This window comes from Tarenaya hassleriana, unplaced genomic scaffold (assembly GCF_000463585.1).
Source record: "Tarenaya hassleriana unplaced genomic scaffold, ASM46358v1 Cleome97, whole genome shotgun sequence".
NCBI classification, from domain to species: Eukaryota; Viridiplantae; Streptophyta; class Magnoliopsida; order Brassicales; family Cleomaceae; genus Tarenaya; species Tarenaya hassleriana.
Window position 1 is genome coordinate 135,745 of NW_010972109.1, and position 18,937 is coordinate 154,681.

At 37.7% G+C, this 18,937-nt stretch overlaps 1 protein-coding gene and 2 long non-coding RNA genes across 4 annotated transcripts; 1 reads left to right on the plus strand and 2 right to left on the minus strand.

The window, feature by feature from the left end:
• The first annotated feature begins 4,942 nt into the window (after window positions 1–4,942).
• LOC104804838 lies at window positions 4,943–7,344 on the plus strand. Its single transcript, XR_770401.1, has 3 exons — window positions 4,943–5,029; window positions 5,896–5,975; window positions 7,219–7,344. It is a non-coding gene; the product is annotated as an uncharacterized LOC104804838 (long non-coding RNA).
• A 5,174-nt stretch (window positions 7,345–12,518) lies between these two features.
• Window positions 12,519–15,517, minus strand: LOC104804839 (CHD3-type chromatin-remodeling factor PICKLE-like). 2 transcript variants are annotated; one of them, XM_010529202.1, is made up of 9 exons: window positions 15,449–15,517; window positions 15,204–15,278; window positions 15,009–15,073; window positions 14,399–14,475; window positions 13,697–13,830; window positions 13,378–13,600; window positions 13,241–13,262; window positions 13,109–13,140; window positions 12,519–13,008 (listed from the first exon to the last, which is right to left on the minus strand). In XM_010529202.1, the coding sequence occupies exons 1-9, from the start codon at window positions 15,454–15,456 to the stop codon at window positions 12,652–12,654; spliced, it is 993 nt and encodes a 330-aa protein (XP_010527504.1). In that variant the 5' UTR covers window positions 15,457–15,517; the 3' UTR covers window positions 12,519–12,651. The 2 variants fall into 2 exon arrangements, with proteins under 2 accessions (XP_010527504.1, XP_010527503.1); XM_010529201.1 differs by having other exon boundaries at window positions 13,109–13,143.
• Window positions 15,518–15,671: 154 nt separating this feature from the next.
• On the minus strand, window positions 15,672–16,321 carry LOC104804840. The gene is made up of 3 exons (XR_770402.1): window positions 16,245–16,321; window positions 15,964–16,084; window positions 15,672–15,751 (listed from the first exon to the last, which is right to left on the minus strand). It is a non-coding gene; the product is annotated as an uncharacterized LOC104804840 (long non-coding RNA).
• Window positions 16,322–18,937: the final 2,616 nt, after the last annotated feature.

Genomic DNA, 18,937 nt, shown 5'->3' on the forward strand with positions numbered 1-18,937 from the left:
CGTATTTTACACAAGAATAAATTGTTACATCTATCCTTATGCTGTTTAGGTAGACATCTAATGTCAATCACATCCAATATGACTCTTAGATCCTTTATGAGACTATGATATCAAATATCATTGCATACTCGTCTCATCTGTATCATTAAGTCTCAAGTCAAACTTGACAACTTAACCTAAGATTAACCATATTCAAGCTGTGAGAACCACGATTTCCCACCCTGCCTCACAAAGATAATTCGGCACGCTCAGCTTTGGCATGACCCGTGTTACGGATGATCGATGCCTTGACAGGCGCTCTAGTAATGGGAGGCACACACTTAGCATTACATGAACAAGGGATTTTCGAAATCACACTAGATCAAGCATCTACTTTCAAGCTATGAGAACCACCATTTCTCCATCTTGCCTCGCCAAGATAGCACGACACACCCATCTTTGGCATGGCCCATGACACGTACGATCGAGGCCTTGACAAGTGCTTTACTCATAGAGCTTCTAGATCTAACCGGTTTCTGTGCAAAGATTGACATAATCTGAATAGACCATCCATTCGATTATGTAATCCCAATCTCGAAGCTTCCACTCAATCAAGCATATCCTATAACTTGATTAAGTTACATGCATTCATTCACTATGGACCATCTATAAGAATGAATCATGTCTATTTGAGTTATAGTTGATCAGAATAAGCAACGATTGCGTAATCGGACCTCGAAAACGAAAAATTTCGGAGTCTATATGATAACTCCTATTCTTCTCTATATTTTGATGAGAGTTTGTCTAGGTTTTATAGGATAATCACATGCATTCATAGGCATTCTAGGCGTGTTAGGATACAAAACCCGGTTGTGCTCTAGTTTTGCAGAGTTACAGGTTTCGGAGATGATTGGACTCGAAAAGGAACTAATTGGAGCGTTAAAGGAGAAGTCCGGATGAGATACTCATGTTGCGACATCAATAACTTTCTCTACAGAGGTTCAAATTGTGCGAGACTTATATATACCATTGGAAAGAGCACTTCAAGAGCTTCGCGTAGACACCAAAATCGCGTAAATCCGACACTGGAGCAGAAAGTTACGAGCGAAATCGTGAAGGCCAGAAAACTGTCAGCGCAGGGCCGGATCCAACTGGATCCGGTCCGGATCAAGGACGCAGAATTCGACCCCAGGAATCTGGATCCGGTCCGGATCCACCTGGAATCGGTCCGGATCCAGTCTAAAACCCTGTTTCGCGATTTTCAGCATTGGAATGGGATTAGAACTCTTGGGAGCCACCCTAGGGTTATAAAAAAGCCCTAGCCACGTCCTAGAACAGGGGAGAACCTCAGAGAAGACTTAGATACACACTTTTGGAGAGCCTTTGGTGAGAGAAGAATAGAAGTTCACGGGATTTCGGGAAGAAGAAGGAAGATTCGATCGTGGAGACTACACATCTACATGAGCTTTTATCTCCTCTCTTTTATCTCTTTTTCTCAGAAACCGTGAGTAGATCCACGGCTATGGGTTAGGGATTCGTATGTGTTTTGGGTATGTTTGAACCCTAACTTGGATTTCGGTTTTGATTTGATTCGGTTCTATTGATTTACATTTTTATTGGATTGATGTTTGCTAACCCCTTGATCAATTATCTTGGATTCTGAACCACATAGAGATATGGGTTTGTTTCGGATCAAAATCAATAGGATAGATCGTATTATTCACATAGAGATATGGTTTAATCGATCTAGGGTTGATGATAGCGTTCTTCATGCATCTAGGGTTAACTTGAATAGATCGAGAGATTGACGAGTTACTCTGTAGGTAGGGAGTTAGTAGACCGAGAGGTGAATTCTCTATCTTTGTTGCTTGATGATTCCTGAATACAAGTCATAATCGTTATTCATGCATGTTTAGCATATACCCATACACGCGAATACGATCCCGACGCCCGTAGTCATTCTTGTTTGATAGGTTACTCGTTTTTATTGCATTATTTCCTTATTTTCCATATTTTTATCATCACTTCCACTTCTACTTGCTTTGATCTATTTTCGATCTAGATTTGGATTTAGCAACCGGTCCTCGTGTTCGACCCCGTGTTACGACGATCCGTATCCTTGCGGTGAGTTGTGAATCGGGTTATAAATTCTAGACTCGGTACACACGTATCACTATACCTCGGACCATCCGTTCTATATACAGAACGGACGTTCCAGGTTTGATAGAACGGTCGTTCCATTCCGAGACAGGCCGGAACGGACGGTCCGCAGCAGACGGAACGGACGGTCTAGTGCGGACCTCCCGTTCTGGTCTGTGCAGTTCGCCACCCCTGGACCGTTCGGTCTGGCTTACCCAGAACGGACGGTCTAGGGTTCGTCTCCGTGATCAGATCACGTTCTCCGGCATTCTCGGCCCCGATCAGACCCGAAACTTATCCAAATTCATCTGTACACCCAAAATTCGAACTCCTGCACTCTATGCAACATGAAACATGCAATCTACACTAGATTCAATCATCAAACATGCATAGAAATCTAAGCAAACATGGATTCAAACAATTCAAATCCTAAAACGTGCGTGATCGGGTTCTACGAAATCAAAACAGAGCAACCAGGCTTTGATACCACTGATGGGATTCCTGGGATCTCTAGAGCGAATCCTATAACCAAGAGATCGATTCTAGGGTTTGCGCAGCGGATATAAAACAAAATTTAATAAACCCTAGAACCATGCTTCTATGAATCATAGAAACGTTAGAACGCTTACCTCAATCGATCCGGGACCTGTATCAATTGAAGAATTCGTCTGATCACAAAAGAGAGGAAGAATACCTCGCCCTCTACACGTATCCACACCTCGGGATAGATTCCAACGATTGGAACTTGTCTGCTAGGACCCGAATCTGCTATTCGTTTTGTGCTTTGAGAAAACGAGACTTGGAACTCTTAGAACTCTTTGGATCTCACCAAAAAGCTCTCCAAGTTCTGTGCCTGGCGGCTCACCAAGTCTCCATCCGATTCGGGTTTTTAATCTCCTTCTTATAAAGTGATTTAACCCTAATTCGGTTTAATTATGGAAAAACCCGAAACCCAGAACGGATGGTCCAGAAATACACGTGGACCGTCGCCAGACAAGCCAGAACGGACGGGTTGCTATCAACACGGACCGTCCGTTCCATCACATAGAACGGACGGTGTGCGACTATTCGTGGAACGTCGGGTCTGGACCTGGCGGACCGTTCGTTCCGGAATTCTGGTCCGTTCGTTCTAGACCCTTCCGTCTTGATTTTTCGGTCGTTTTCTCGTGCGTTTTGTCCATCCCTGCGTGTGTGACCCTGTAGGCTCATTCGATATAGCAGTATAACCCGAAATCTCTATTATAACACGAAATCTCTTATTTCGGTTACACAAGTCATAGGCGGGCTCTAGCAAGACACTATGACTATCTATCTCGAATAGAGTTTGTTCGTGACCCTACGAACGCCAGTGATGATTCCGTTTGATGATCCTTTTGTATCACGATATCATATGTCGAATATAAGGCATGGACAAGCCACCTTATCTGATTTGACTGCTTTCTCGTTCACTGAGTTCGACTTGTCTGAAATAGACGACGCTCGTCTATAGTGCGGCTACACATTTCTACAGTCTCGCTTACACGAAGGGTCCAGCGATATCTTTCTCTTTTACGAGAGGTACAAATCCCGTCTTGACTATCTACAATCCAGCACATGATTCGTTTCGTACCTGATACACGCCTTTATAGTCCTCCTGTTACGCAGGACGTTTGACGTAATCAAAGTACGCAACTCCTCATGTTGGATTTCGTAGAAATCTCAGGTCTTAGGATCCAATCATGGAACCGCCATATGAGATTCAAGTCATGACGCTAGTCCATGTGACAATCTCACGCAGGTCATTCCAGTATTCCGTTCTCCAACGAATACCTATGATCGTGATTGTATCTAATACCTATGATACTAGTCTTTATATATCATTAATCACATATCATACTAGTCTTTATATATCATTATTCCCACAATGATACATGACTAGGGAGTTTAGTATTGTTCATAACAATACATGGATTTCATAACAGATCTAGTCTGCAAGAACATGTAATGAATCAAATACTCTCATAAAAACCATAGAAAGTATCAATACATCAAATGTATCTGAACAAAGCTCATAAACAGTACATCATAGAGCACTAAACCAACAATTATCACACCTATATCATGGGTAATGATTCGAAATTCTCGGACTTAGAATATACTCGCGTTTTTCTCTGAAATTAATTAAATATTCAAAACCGGATTCGGGTTATTACAGAGTAGTCGGGAGGTTTCGGCGAAGGTAGACAGAACGACATCACATCGAAGAGACGAGACTCCGCCATGGATGATATCAGAAGATGAGGAAGAAGGAGAATACCGTCGCTGCATGGTAATCGAATAAACGAGAATGGCTCAGAGAGAGCCTTTAGAGAGAAACGACAGATGAAAAGATCGGAGAGTCGATGCAGATTGTAGAGGAGAGAGTGGAGCGCATGGCAACGATGCGTGAAGGATAAAGGATGTAATTTTGGTTAATAACAGGAAACACTGCTGTCCTCTCCATCTCTTTGTGAAATGGGTTGGTATTCTTTGGCGGCGATATGACAATGGAGACACACTGTCTGTTGTGTGGTCTTTTTGTTGCCTTCTTCTTTTTGCCCTAAATGTTTTTTTTAAAGATAACAAATGTACTATTTAGAGTTAAGAGTATTAAAATTTAATCATATATTTTGTAACACCACGTGTATTAAAAAAAAGAGGAAACATGTTTCCTTATTTTCCTCACCTATTCACCTAACCCCACACTTCACTCTCTTTTCATTTAATTCTCACGCTGGTTCTTTTCTTTTTCCATGCGTGTTCTTCCTCTTCTCATGCAACTTCTTCTTCTTCAAACTCCTGAAACTTCTTCTTCTTCATTTTTCTTGTATAGAGATTTCCACCAATTCACTCTCACATATTCACCAGAAATGAAAAACGAGATCAGTATAAGGTGAGTGATGTTCCATGTTCTCCTCCTTCCTCATGCTCTTCAATTTTTGTAAATTGCTTCATAGAACTATCATTTTTCTTACTTCAAATCTCTTTCAGTTGTTATCACGAACTAAATTAGGCAAAGAAAATAACCTCACGAACAACCTGGAGTGACCCAGAAATTCTTAGGTGAATGAATCGAGTTCAATTAAAAAATTCAATTTTCATTAATTCTTGGTGATTTCAACATATTTGCATTAAATTGATATTTGATTTATATTATAGAATGAATTTTGTGAATTTTAGGTTTTAACATGTTGAATTTTGATGTGTTTTGAATACTTTTATGAAATCATGATATTCGTATCGAACCGATTTCGGTCTGGACCGAACTGAGATAAGAAGAATGTGAAAATAGATAAATAATAATAATGATGTTGAAATAATAGTAATATTAATAATAATGATAATAATACTAATAATGATAATGATAATGATGATAATAATATTAATAACGATAATGACAAAGATGATATAATAATAATAATAATAATAATAATAATAATAATAATAATAATAATAATGGTGATTATAATAAATATCAAATAATAATAATAATAAATCGGTCTGAATGGATCGGTCTTAATAGTTCGGACCAAAACTAATTGAAATAAAATGAACCCGAACATGGCCTAGATCAGACCGGATGCAGCTCAGACCAAACCAAATCTAAAAGTAAGTGCGAACCTACGGGACAACCCGAACTGGTAATTTGTGCAGACCGAAACGTAATTTGAACAAATTTAAAGTTAAAACGAAAAAAAAATTGAGTTTGGGATGATCGCTCGGAGCCAAAAATTTTAATACTCAATTTGACTTCTACAGACCCAGAGGAGCTCTAGGAAGTTCCCTACCCATCACCCAATCCGCTACCCACTACCCGCAACCCGCAAGTATAACCTGAGGTGAGTGAATTTGAGTTTAATTCGGAAGTCTATTGACATGGGGTTTGGGTTTTGAGTGTTTCTTGATTGATTGATAATTGATTCGTGTTCTAAATTGAAATAAGAATTTTTGGTGATTTACCCGTAGAAAGTCAGGTATGTTTATGTAAGTTTCGTGAGGAAGAGAGAAATGTAATAATAAACCGAAAATACGGGTCAGACCAGACCCCACGTAGTCTGAACCCCAAATGAATAACAGGTAAGCTTAAAAATCACGGAATGAACCGAACTGGTTATCCGGGCAGACCGGAACCGGATAGGTCATACCGGAGGTATAATCCGGTAAAATAAATGGAAAGACTCAAAGAAAATATATAAATGAATATAAAAGATTACACAAGTGGAAATGCATGTATAGTAAATAAACTATATAAATGCGTGTGACTAGGGTAACTGGCATGGTGTTAGCGTTAATTCGAAAGGGTTCGGATTAACGTTTAGCGCGTGATTGTAGAAACGGACGTTTGTGAATGATTGCACGATGTTTGCGAGATTGCGTCCTATCCATGGGCCATTCGATCCGGGTCGGATGTCACCCATATGGGATATGATTGTGATTGTGGCGATGACATAATAGCGCCAACGTCCGATCGATAGGACGGTTATGGGTACCCCGATGACTTGCGTAGATAGCCGATTGTAGTTGGTACTATTGCGTGACGAGGAACATACGGTTCTTGGAACCGTGCCAACGTTTCCGTTAGCGACGGAGCGGACCCCGGGGTATGAGTATCCCGAGGATAAGGCATTACACATATCTGAGATTCGGGTAGATTGGGGTCTCCCGAGGAGGTGGTACGGATTTACTCTGCCAGGTTCGGGCCCGAACCTGACAAGTAATTCCGCAGTGGATGGTCGGCGAGGGGGAGTTGCAGTGATTGGCTCTCCCATTATAGTCGATGGCGTCGGTTGTAGCCGACGTTTGGAGAACTCGGGTATTGAGAGGTGACATCAATGCCGGAGTGAGGTGACAGGCCTAGTATCGAGAGGTGACATCGATGCTAGGGTGGGGTGATGTGTTCGGGCAGAGAAAAATATATTTATGTCGGATCCAACTGGTTGCGGAGTAGATGGATTCTGAGGAGAGAGGTGGTTGTGCTATGCACATGGGGAGTACATTACCTACGCAAGAATAGAACTCCGGGTTACGTCCGAGTTCACTCTCTAAGCAATTAGCTTAGGACGTTGTTACGCAACGTTTCAGGTCGTGAGCAACAATAGTCGCGGAGTGGACATCAGAGACTTGGGGACTTGTCGATTGATCATGTATAATTATTTATTATGGTACATTTACGTTTCTAGGGAGCGGTTTTGATATATCCCAGTGGTAGATTTTTACGGTTTGTGATAATGAATTCGCTACCACTTGTTATGTATAATTAACTACGGAATAATGTGTCATATGTGTATGTATGAATGTTTTCTTCCGCTAACTCTGAAAATAAAAGTTTTAAATTTCCGCGGATTTTTGGAAATTGGGTTTTATTTTAATTGCCCATGTGACGCAACTCGTATTGGGGGATACGGGTTTCGGGTGTCACATATTTTTTTTACATAACCAAGAAAATATTGCGGTTCTCTTCCAAATTAATTTATGGCCCAAAATCAATGAAACTTAATGAGAGATTAACTATTTTGTATCTATTTAAGCAACAAACTAGACCATTTTTGGCAAGTGAGTCACGACCAACAAAACCATATGTAATGCTATAGTTATTATATGTATTTTGTAGAACCATACAAAACCTTGCATACAAAGTTACAACATAACTACTGTTACAACTTACAAGATTAATTTGTAGCATATAGCTAAAATCGCTTTCTAAAAGAAACACTCAAAAAAAAAAAAAACGGGCGTGTTTCGAAAAAGAAGCGTGATAAGAGAATTAGAATCAAATTGGAGATAAGAAACATAATAAGATGATTACTGCGATATAAGAACTAATTAGTTATGTGTTCTTTGTGTATGTATGTGTTTGGTATGCAAGTTTGATGATGGTGACTACGATGATGATGATTATACATGCAGAGCAATTAAGGATCTCAAGACCTTTTTTTTTAAATCCTAATTAAGCTTCACCTTCTCTTCTTCTCTCACTAGAAATATTTGTGTCTCATGGAGGATACTTACAGAATTTGTGAGAGTTATATATAACAAAATTAACGTTTTAACAAGTAGCTCAATTTCATAAGTATTTGAATTATTTTGCTTCCGATTAACATTATTGTAAAACTCTCACTCTCGAATCATCAGCTCAAAAACAGTTTTCACATCGTAATATTATTGTAACATTATTGTAAGTATCCAAATTCATTTGTTTCAAAACTATATGATATTTTTAAAAAGAAACTAATACATGTTTTATCTTTATTTATTTTTTAAAAAATATATTTGAAAAGAATTCTAAAAAAATTTAATTTTAATTATATCAAAATTTAAGAAAATTAATGTTATAAGACCACACATATTTAGTTATTACACAAGATAAAATCAAAATTACTTCATAGATAAATTTAGGGTGACACAATTATATTCGTACAAAAAAAATAAAAATGTATATATGTCACTAACTTATTACAACATTACTGTGATATTCCATATTCCAATCATAAGTCAACTATGGTATTGCATAATCGAAGAATTTGAGACGGGTAATAAAAGACCAGATAAAATAAATTGGAATGATAAAAAATATTTTTTTTAAATAAAATACATGTTGAATTAAATGAAAAGATCTAACTAAATGAAACCAAATTTATTTAAGAAAAAATCTCCAAAAAAACACTCAACTTTCAAATTTTAACAAAAAACACTAAACTTTTTTATTTGCGGGCATTAGATGAGTTGATTAATTTATAACGGCGACATTTGGTGAACTATAAAATTAAGTAACATTGGATTTTTTTTGTATTATAGAAAGGTTACAAGAACACAGACATATTATCTTAACACTTTAAAAATAATATCATTTTGATTTAACAATATAAAACCTTTTTTATTCTTCTTTTTAGCGTTAAAAAAAATTAATAGTTCAGTTTTTTTTTAAAAAAAAAATTCTTTCTAAATATACTATTCCAACCCTTAATTTTTTTTGCATAACCGGCTGTTTTGAGTCAAAACTCAGACTAATTTCGGAACTGGGAGCAAAGTATGTGATTAGAATATGTACTATCCTCCTCAATTTGAGACTCGAATTCAGGGCGGAACAGATACTTTGCATCTCTATTTTACCGGTTAAGCTACCCAAATTGGGTTTTATACTTTAATTTTATATTATAACACAAAATATAAATATAGATGTTATTCATAATTATTTTTTAAAAATAAACGATATCATTATTTCAATATTTTTAAAAACTATTTATCATTTTATTTAAGATATAAATTAAAAATCGAAAAATAAAATATAATATATTTAGTTTTAAAAAATTATAGATATATAGACCGCGAGATACGCACGGGTTAAAATCTAGTATTATAAATATAATAATAAAAATTAGGAAAATTAAAGAAATAGTTGAGGAGATGAACAATCGTCTCCTATTTTTTAGTTGTGATTACTCATCTTATTTAATGAAAATTATACGAATTGGAGGTAGAGAATATTTCATGTATGTAACGAACCGAGGCGGATACGGAATGATAAAACTGTCCCCACATACCAACACGAGACCTTTTAGCATGTTTTGTCCTCACTCGCACACATCCCGGAAAGTACTTCCCATGAGATCACCCATCCTAAGACTACTCCAAGGCCAGCACGCTTAACTTTGGAGTTCTCTCGAGATGGGCAACCGAAAAGGTAGATGCATCTTGTTACTATGAGTAGCTCAATTAAATCCTTTAAGTTATCTTAGACTGTGTAGTCTCATACCTACACAGCCCTCGGATCCATCTCATTCTGGTGCGTCCGATTCATCCTTGTATCCCCTACCTAGAAGCTCGTCAGGAGCCGCCCATTGTCCATGCCTCTCGCACCGGCGATCACTCCCCGCCCTCATACGGTATCCTGGGCTGTCCCAGGCCCACCACCTTCCGTCTGGTTCTCCTCAGACCACACCGTACTAGGAGAGAACCGGCTTTGATACCATTTGTAACGACCCGAGGCTGCTACGGAATGATAGAACTGTCACCACACACCAACACGAGACCTTTTAGCATGTTTTGTCCTCACCCGCACACATCCCGGAAAGTACTTCCCAGGAGGTCACCCATCCTAAGACTACTCCAAGGCCAGCACACTTAACTTTGGAGTTGTCTCGAGATGGGCAACCGAAAAGGTAGATGCATCTTGTTGCTATGAGTAGCTCAATTAATTCTTTTAAGTTAACTTAGACTGTGTAGTCCCATACCTACACAGCCCTCGGATCCCTCTCATTCTGGTGCGTCCGATTCATCTCTGTACCCCATACCCAGAAGCTCGTCAGGAGCCGCCCATTGTCCATGCCTCCCGCACCGGCGATCACGTCCCGTCCTCCTACGGTATCCTGGACTGTCACAATGTATAAAGAGATTTTTTATATTCTTAAGGAGGACATGTGTCGCTCTCTCGCTAACAATTCATAATCCTAAAGATCCGGTTCTAAGGTTCATGCAGCGGAAGGTGAAAAACAAAATTTTTTCTAAACAAAGCCCTAAAACCGAACATGCATGATTGTAGATCTATAGAAGAAACACTAACTTCAAATGATCCAGGCCTGTAAACACAGCTGAATCGTCGATCACAAGAAGGCAGGAAGAATACCAAGCCCTCAACACGTATCCACAGGTCGGGAAGGATTCCAACGATTGAAACTCGTCTGCTAAAAATAGAAATCTTGATCTTTATAATGCGCAGGGTTTCAGGGAATTAAAAAGAGGGTTTTGGGACTCTTAGATCTGGTCTAAAAGTCTGAGAAAGCGTGCCAAAACCCTAGGGATCATGTCCCTTTTATTTTAGTTCCAAGAAATACTAGTTTGAGTAGGAGGAGTGCCCGACGCATGAACCGATTAGTCTAGGTTCTGGACCGGTCGGTCTAGGTTAAATTTTCGTTCGAACGCAACGTTTGTCTCGGAGGTTGGACCGTCCGGTCCAAGGGTTTGGACCTTTCGGTCTGCCAAGTCTGGACCAGTCGGTCCAGCCCTGTGGACTGGTCGGTCTAGACTCTGGTGACTCGGGGATTCTCGTCTCTTTCTCGCACACTTGTCCTTCTCTGTGTGTGTGATCTTTTAGGCTCATCCGGAATAGCAGTAAGATACGAAATCTCTATTCCGTTAATACAAGTCATAGGCGGTCTCTAGCAAGACATTATAGAGTTAGTTTCGTGATCTAACGAAAGCCGGTAATAGTCCATATAATGATCCCTTTGTAACGCGATACCATATGTCGAACATAAGACATGGAGTCAGCCATCTTATCAGATTCGACTGCTTTTCTCGTTTGTTGAGTTAACTGAAACATCAGATAACTTATCATCAGATTGTGCGCATCTCAGTCTCACCTCACTCGAGGTACCCAAACAATATCTCTCTCGGTATGAGAGGTACAAATTCCATATTGACTATCTACTATTCGTGACATGATTCGTGTCGTACTCAAGAGACGTTATAATCTTTCTATTACGCAAGACGTTTGACGCAATCAAAGTACGACACTCCTCATGTCGGATACCGTAGACATCTCAGGTCAGAGGATCTAATCATGAATCTATCACATGAGATTCAAGTCATGACTCGTGTCCATGTGACAATCTCATGCGGGTCATCCAGTACTTCATTCTAAATTAGTACCATGGCTGTGATCCATGATTATCTGTATAATCATCTATCACACCTCATGCTAGTCTTAATATATTATCATTCCCACAACAATATATGACTATGTAGTTTAGGATCGTTCACAACGAACCATTGATTTCTTTATTCATCAAATATGCAAAACGAATAAAGAAAAAGACATTCATTCACTTAACCAAAATCATGAACGATCAATACAAAATGTCATGGTACTCATATCGTAAAGCAACGTTGAGCACCTAAACCAACAATTAGAGGTATTGTTTTCATTTTCAAAATACACAAATCAAAACAAGAACTTTCTAATTTATTTGTGATTCAAGCCGAGCTTTGAATTCGATGAGACATTAGAGTTTGAAGTACCAATGTTCTGGTAAAATATTGCGAGGTAACATTAAATTTAAGTTTTCTTAAGGAGACACGATTTGTCATGGGTTCAAATTTAAGTTTTTTATTCTTAATTTCACTTTTTGTAAACAAAATTGCACGTTCTTACTGTCGTTTCGTAGACATTGAAATTATCTTTCTAATGTTATACAGTTCGTATGATATAGTTATATATTTTGAAAGTTATTGAAGTTGAAATTTCGGTATAAAATTGAAAAATTTATCATAAACAAAATATAAGACGTATAAAGTAATATTACCAACAAATATTATAACATAAATCAAACCAATATATATTAAAACCAAATGATAAGCCATGTATGCATGATAGTAAAATTGAAAAATCCAAATTCAGCATAATGTAAAACGGTAATGAAAACAATTTAAAAGACTAATCACCACCCAATGTTTTGATTCTGTTGATACTTCATAATCTTTTATCCATTTGTTGTTGTTGTTGTTGTTGTTGTTATCTTAATCAAGCACAATGTCAACTCTTTCTCCATCTTTGGATTTATGGCCATCTTCTTTCATTTTCTCATCAACATCCCCACTAGTTCTTCCGGCAACATTCTCTTCTACAATATTTTCCGACAAGTTCAGATCAACAAGACCAGGAATATTGCTTTTCCCAACCAATTCCTTCAACTCAACATCATATGTTCTTTCATCAGCAGTTGCCACATCAGATGGTGCAGATACGATCTTGTTTATGTCCGTATTGAAAGATTCCAGATCCCGGAAGGTCTTTCTTACATTGCCTCCCACTGGTTCATTATTCATAAATGTCTCGACAGATTCACGATTGTTCTCATCGACAGTTTTCCACAGCTGAGTAAAGACGATTCAAATATATGAATGTAAATTTAGATCTTTGATTGATACAACGAATATAGATTTGCAAAACCACTAAAGAAAAAGGTGGGCTTACCTCGTTCAAAGGTGGGTTTCTGTCAACAACAGCTGCTGAGATTCACATCAAGAGCTCTCAGTTAGAAAACTGAACCATACAAGACATAACTTCTAACACATTGATTAAATTTAGAGAAGTATGAACACATACAGATTGACGGTGGAACGATTCCCTGAAATCGAAATATTTGATAGAGATTTAGATTATCCAGGGGCATTCTCCATTCAGAGATTAGGACAAATCTCACTTCGGACATGTTAAAAAACAAAGGGTCAGTATATACATACATAATACTCTTCTGCATATTCCAAATTCAACGCCTTTTCGAGGAGCACCACCCGTTTCTTCACAAACTCGACCAGTCTTATCTGCATGTCTCTGTGGATCATCATCGAGCTTCCATGGCCTCCACAAGTGTTGTTTGCAGATAAGTTCAGTTCTTTGCAGATAAGTTGTCGAATCCCCAACTCTTTATCATCGACAATAGCTTGCCATCTTCCATAACCATGCCTAAAGGTTTCGTGAAAAAAAATATTTGGTGAAAAAAATATCAACTGAGAGTGTTGAGAGAGAAGAAATCTCATCTAGTAATAAAAAATCTCATACTTTAAAACAGCACGGAACATGATCTTGTCGTGTTCTTGCCTCCAGGCTTTTCCGGGTATTCTCAACATCGGGTATTGGTTGAGAACGCGGGCGGAAAAAATTGGTTTTGTTGGATGTTCTTCCGTAAATGCCACCTGTCACGTCAAATAATTTGAGCTCAAACAAAGAGTGTGATCAATACAGAATAGAAATTGTTAGGCAATAAGCTTAGGAAGAAACAAAAGCACCGAAAATGAAGCTCTCTTTGCTTAGGGGTGGCTTAATCCGATTTTGGTTCAGTTATTTCGGATTCGGTTATTTCGGATTTCGAAAAATTATAACCGTTCGGTTTCTATATTGGATTCGGTTTGTTTCGGTCTAATTATATTCGGTTAGATTCGGATTCTGTTCGATTATCATGAAAATACTCATTTTCTTAAAAAAATTACGGTTTTCTAGTTATTTTTTATTTGGTTCGGTTTGTCGATTTGGTTTTATATTTAATTCGATTTGGTTACTGTTATATATTATTCGGTTCGTATTGATTTGGTTGGTTATTAACCAAACAAGTCACCCTTATGGGAATGCTTTAAAAAAATGCCTTCTAAATATGTGATTTCGAATCGGTTTCGAACTTGAGATCCTCATCCCAATAGAAACTTCGTTACAATTGAGCAAAACAAGCAAGAATGGGTATTAAAGGATTTCAATCAAAGGACTTACCTTCTCCTGTACGAGAGCCAGAATAGCGATTCTTACAAGCACACCTTCAATTCTGAGTCCTTCTTTAGGAACCCCATCTATAAAATAATAATAATAATAATAATAATAATAATAATAATAATAATAATAATAATAATAATTGATGTAAGCAACTATGGGTGTTAATTTAGGTACCAGGCTCCAAACCCGATATGAATCCACCCGAAAAATATTGGGTTTCGAGCCTAAGTTTTTCTACCAAAAAAATCGGGTTTTCGGGCCGGACTCAATTAAGACTTCGGGCCGGATTCGAACCGGTTCGAAATTCTGATATTTTTTTTTCAAAAAAATTAATTGAAAAAAGAAAAAAATAAAATTACTAAGTTATTGGTTGGGTCGGCCCGACCCGATCCGAGCTCGAAACTTATACGATCGGGCTTTGGACTTAGTTATATAAGTCCAAAAAATAAAACCGGCCCGAGTCCGAGTCCAAAACCCTAGTCGAGTGCGGACTCAGGTCGACCTGGTGCGATCCGACCCGATTGACACCCTATAAGCAACGGGAGAACCAATGCCGGTTTTAGAGAAAACAGTAGGAAACAAATGATGACAAGATCTAGTTACCAATCACCTGAAAACGTTGGAGAACTCTCATCAATTTCGTCAACGATATGCTTCAAGAAGAGCCCGCCATATCTGAGAAACCAATAAAAGGTTTGGTCCAAAATTACTGGTCTTCCAAAAAAAATATAAGAAATGACAACCCACAGTGATGTTGATTGTTACAGAAGCTGAAGAAAGAACCAAATGGGGCTAAATCATATACTCTTTTATCTCCTCATATGTCTTCTGCTTTAAGCGAGGAACAAACTCCTTCCAATCCAAGTTACCAACCCCATACCTGCAAAACCATCAGCAGTGACAGACATGAACATGTGAAAATATGTTACATGAATTTTTTTTTTTTGGTTGCAGATTGAGGACAGTTTGATGCATAGAAAACAAACAATGATGTCGAATTGAATGGAACAAGTTGTTTTGCCGAAAAGACCAGACATGTAAAAAAACAACCTCATCATCGTCTTAACGAAAATGGCCCTTTGAGTTCGGTTAAAACCCAGCACCCTGAAAGATCTGCCTTCACCTTCCATCAAAGGAGTTGGTTCGGAATTTCCTACACCAAAAAGACTTTTCACATTAATTGGGCACACTCCACAAATTGAATGGAACAAGTTGTTTTGCCGAAAAGACCAGACATGTAAAAAAACAACCTCATCATCGTCTTAACGAAAATGGCCCTTTGAGTTCGGTTAAAACCCAGCACCCTGAAAGATCTGCCTTCACCTTCCATCAAAGGAGTTGGTTCGGAATTTCCTACACCAAAAAGACTTTTCACATTAATTGGGCACACTCCACAAATCCACCAATGTCCTCTGCACCATCAACGTCAACATTGCCTTGATACCAAGTTTATTTGGTATTGGCCGCATAAACTTTGTTTTTCCATTCATTTCGATTTTGGGTTAAATCTTTTGAAACCCACTAATGTTATCGTTGAAAAAAAAATCAGAGAAAATTATCAATACCACAGGCTCTTCCTCTATAAGGTGTTTCATCATCAGTCAATCCAACTTCATAACTTTCATCCTCTGCATCAGAGCTCGCATCTTCTAAACCAGCAAGATCGTCTTCTTCGACGCATACCATCTTTAAATAAAAACAACAGAAAGATGACTTTAAACACAATCCCTCAAAATTACGAATCGACAATGACTAGCCAAAGCAAAAACAAATGCAATGGCAATGATCGTAGAACATTCAGACAAATAGGGAATGCCATAATCTATGAAGAGACGAGATTTCAAACCTTGTTGTCCCAATCATATCTCGCCATCGAGTAGGAAAGGGGGAAAGCGGGAATCTCATGCGAGGGCCACATGATGCGTATCAAAACAATTGGAAAACGCATTGGCCCATCCAAGTTTTATACTGGCAGAGCAGTTGATATTTCCTAGGAAATTCGCCATTTTCGGCATTTTATTAAATGCAGTCAATGCGCTTATTATTTTCCCCCGAAGTATAAAGAGGTATTAAGAAAGGAAATTATGGCATAGAATTGAACAAAAGGATATAAATCATATGGAATCCAGACATCAATAAGATGCCGTAATTGGAGAGACCGGAGGAAGAACAGCACACCGGTTTCCGACTTCTTCTCTTTTTCTTTAACATTGACAACTCCTAATTTCATCAGATAGATGTTAGACACCCTAATTTCAGTTTTAAAATAACAGTCCTTTATGTTCACACAAGAATTGAGAATATTTAAGGCATTCAAAACTATTATTTATTTTAAATTTTGTGGATATTGATATTGTGTAATTTAATTGAATGTATATATATATATTTTTAGATAATTTTCGGCATAGTTAAAATTTATAATTTTATAATATTAAATTGTGTATATGAAATTATTTGTTCAATATTTTAAAATTAAAAAAAAAAATCTGAATCTTTAAGATAATAATTTAATCGATAATTTTTAGGATAGGTTTGCAGTATTAAAGTGATTAAATGAGTTTATTGGATTGAAATGAATTTTATGGATTGACCCAACCCATTTAATTATTATATTGGGTTAAATCCAATTTAAACCAATAAATTATTAAACCCAAATAAATTTTGTGTGAGGGAATTGGGTAACGTAAACATCAGTAATAACAGTACAAAACTATTTTATCTGAATCATAAGCAACATTGCATATTCTACGTTCAATGTTGCCCATCTCTCTATCTATCAAGAGGTTCATAACATTTATCCCCAACCCTGTTTCTCCTTGGTTTTTCAAAACATTTTACGTGAAATGAAATTAGCCAAATTGACAATCCCATGGATATATGATGAGCTGATTTTCATCATTTATACATGGGGTTTCATCAATAAACCAAACACAATGAAACTGAGCCATAGAGGGGGCGGACATACAGCAGCTATTTCCTTAAAGACCACATTCATTGGTCCTCTAGGCTTGGTAGGTAATCGTTTGACAAGTTTGTGCAAATTAAAGAAGATACCAACATACAGTAATTACACGTCTGGTCCTGTGGGATCTAGGAATACCATTAATCATGCCATCAACTAGAGCGTCTAAATTGCTTCCATTCAAAATGGTAATTCATGTGGAAGTTAGAGAAATGGAGAGTTTGACCTAATTAATTATGTGTTGGGAATAAGGGGGAAAGCTTATTTGTACTTCTGTACAATCTTTGGTTGGATTTGAGTTTATTTAATAGAATCAAAACAGGTCTAATCCGTGAGAAGTCCGGTCCATGGAAGGTTCTAGAAATTTTGATGGAAAAGTTGCAGATTAATGAGAGAATATTCTTGATTGATCACTAAATCAAATCGTAATAAAATATACAAAAAATCCATTGATTATGTTAAATATCAATCAAAATAATATCAAATTGGAATCTAATTGATTCTACATATTAATGTGACATGCTCCCTCCACTAATATAAAATAGAGGTATTGGTTAGATCATTTTACACACAACACCACAAGAAAACAAAGCATTGAGCATTCACATATCTGATTATATCTCTCTCTGAGTTCGCGTGGTATTCTGGAAAGTTTCTCCAGAATACGCGGTCGTTGTATCCTGAGAGTTTACCGTGTTCCAATAACCTTGAAGCTTTAGAGGCGATACGAAAATCGTGTTGGCTTAGTGCTCTATGATGTACTGTTGTATGAGCTTTATTATGATACATTTGATGTATTTACACTTACTATGGCTATATGGATGAGTGTTTGATTCATTACGTATTGTGCATACTTTAAATATGTTATGAAATCCATGTATTGTTATGAACAATACTAAACTCCCTAGTCATATGTCATTGTGGGAACAATGATGTACTAAGACTAGTATGATGTGTGATAGATGATCATAAAGATGATCATAGGTATTGGATACGATAACAATCATAGGTATTCGTTGGAGAATGGAATACTGGAATGACCCGCATGAGATTGTCATATGGACAAGCGTCATGACTTCAATCTCATGTGACGGTTCCATGATTGGATCATATGACCTGAGATGTCTACGGAATCCAACATGAGGAGTTGCATACTTTGAATACGTCAAACGTCCTACGTAACAGGAGGACTATAAAGGCGTGTATCAGGTACGACACGAATCATGTGCTGGATTATAGATAGTCAAGATGGAATTTGTACCTCTTGTAAAAGAGAGAGATATCGCTGGGCCCCTCGTGTGAGCGAGATTGTAGAAATGTGTGGTCACATTATAGACGAGCGTTGTCTATTTCGTACAGTAGAACTCTGCAAACGAGAAAGCAGTCGAATCAGATAAGGTGGTTTTTCCATGCCTTATGTTCGACATATGATATCGTGATACAAAAGGATCATCAACCAGAATCATCACTGACGTTCGTAAGATCACGAACAAACTCTATTCGAGATAGGTAGTCATAGTGTCTTGCTAGAGACCGCCTATGACTTGTATACCCGAAATGGAGATTTCGTGTATACT

Coding starts and splice junctions, on each gene's coding strand:
- LOC104804839 (XM_010529201.1), bottom strand. Junction 15,074..15,203: donor ACATATGAGGAGATAAAAGA/GTATATGATTTA, acceptor TTGGTTTCTCAG/ATATGGCGGGCTCTTCTTGA. Junction 13,831..14,398: donor TGGCTCTCGTACAGGAGAAG/GTAAGTCCTTTG, acceptor TTGACGTGACAG/GTGGCATTTACGGAAGAACA.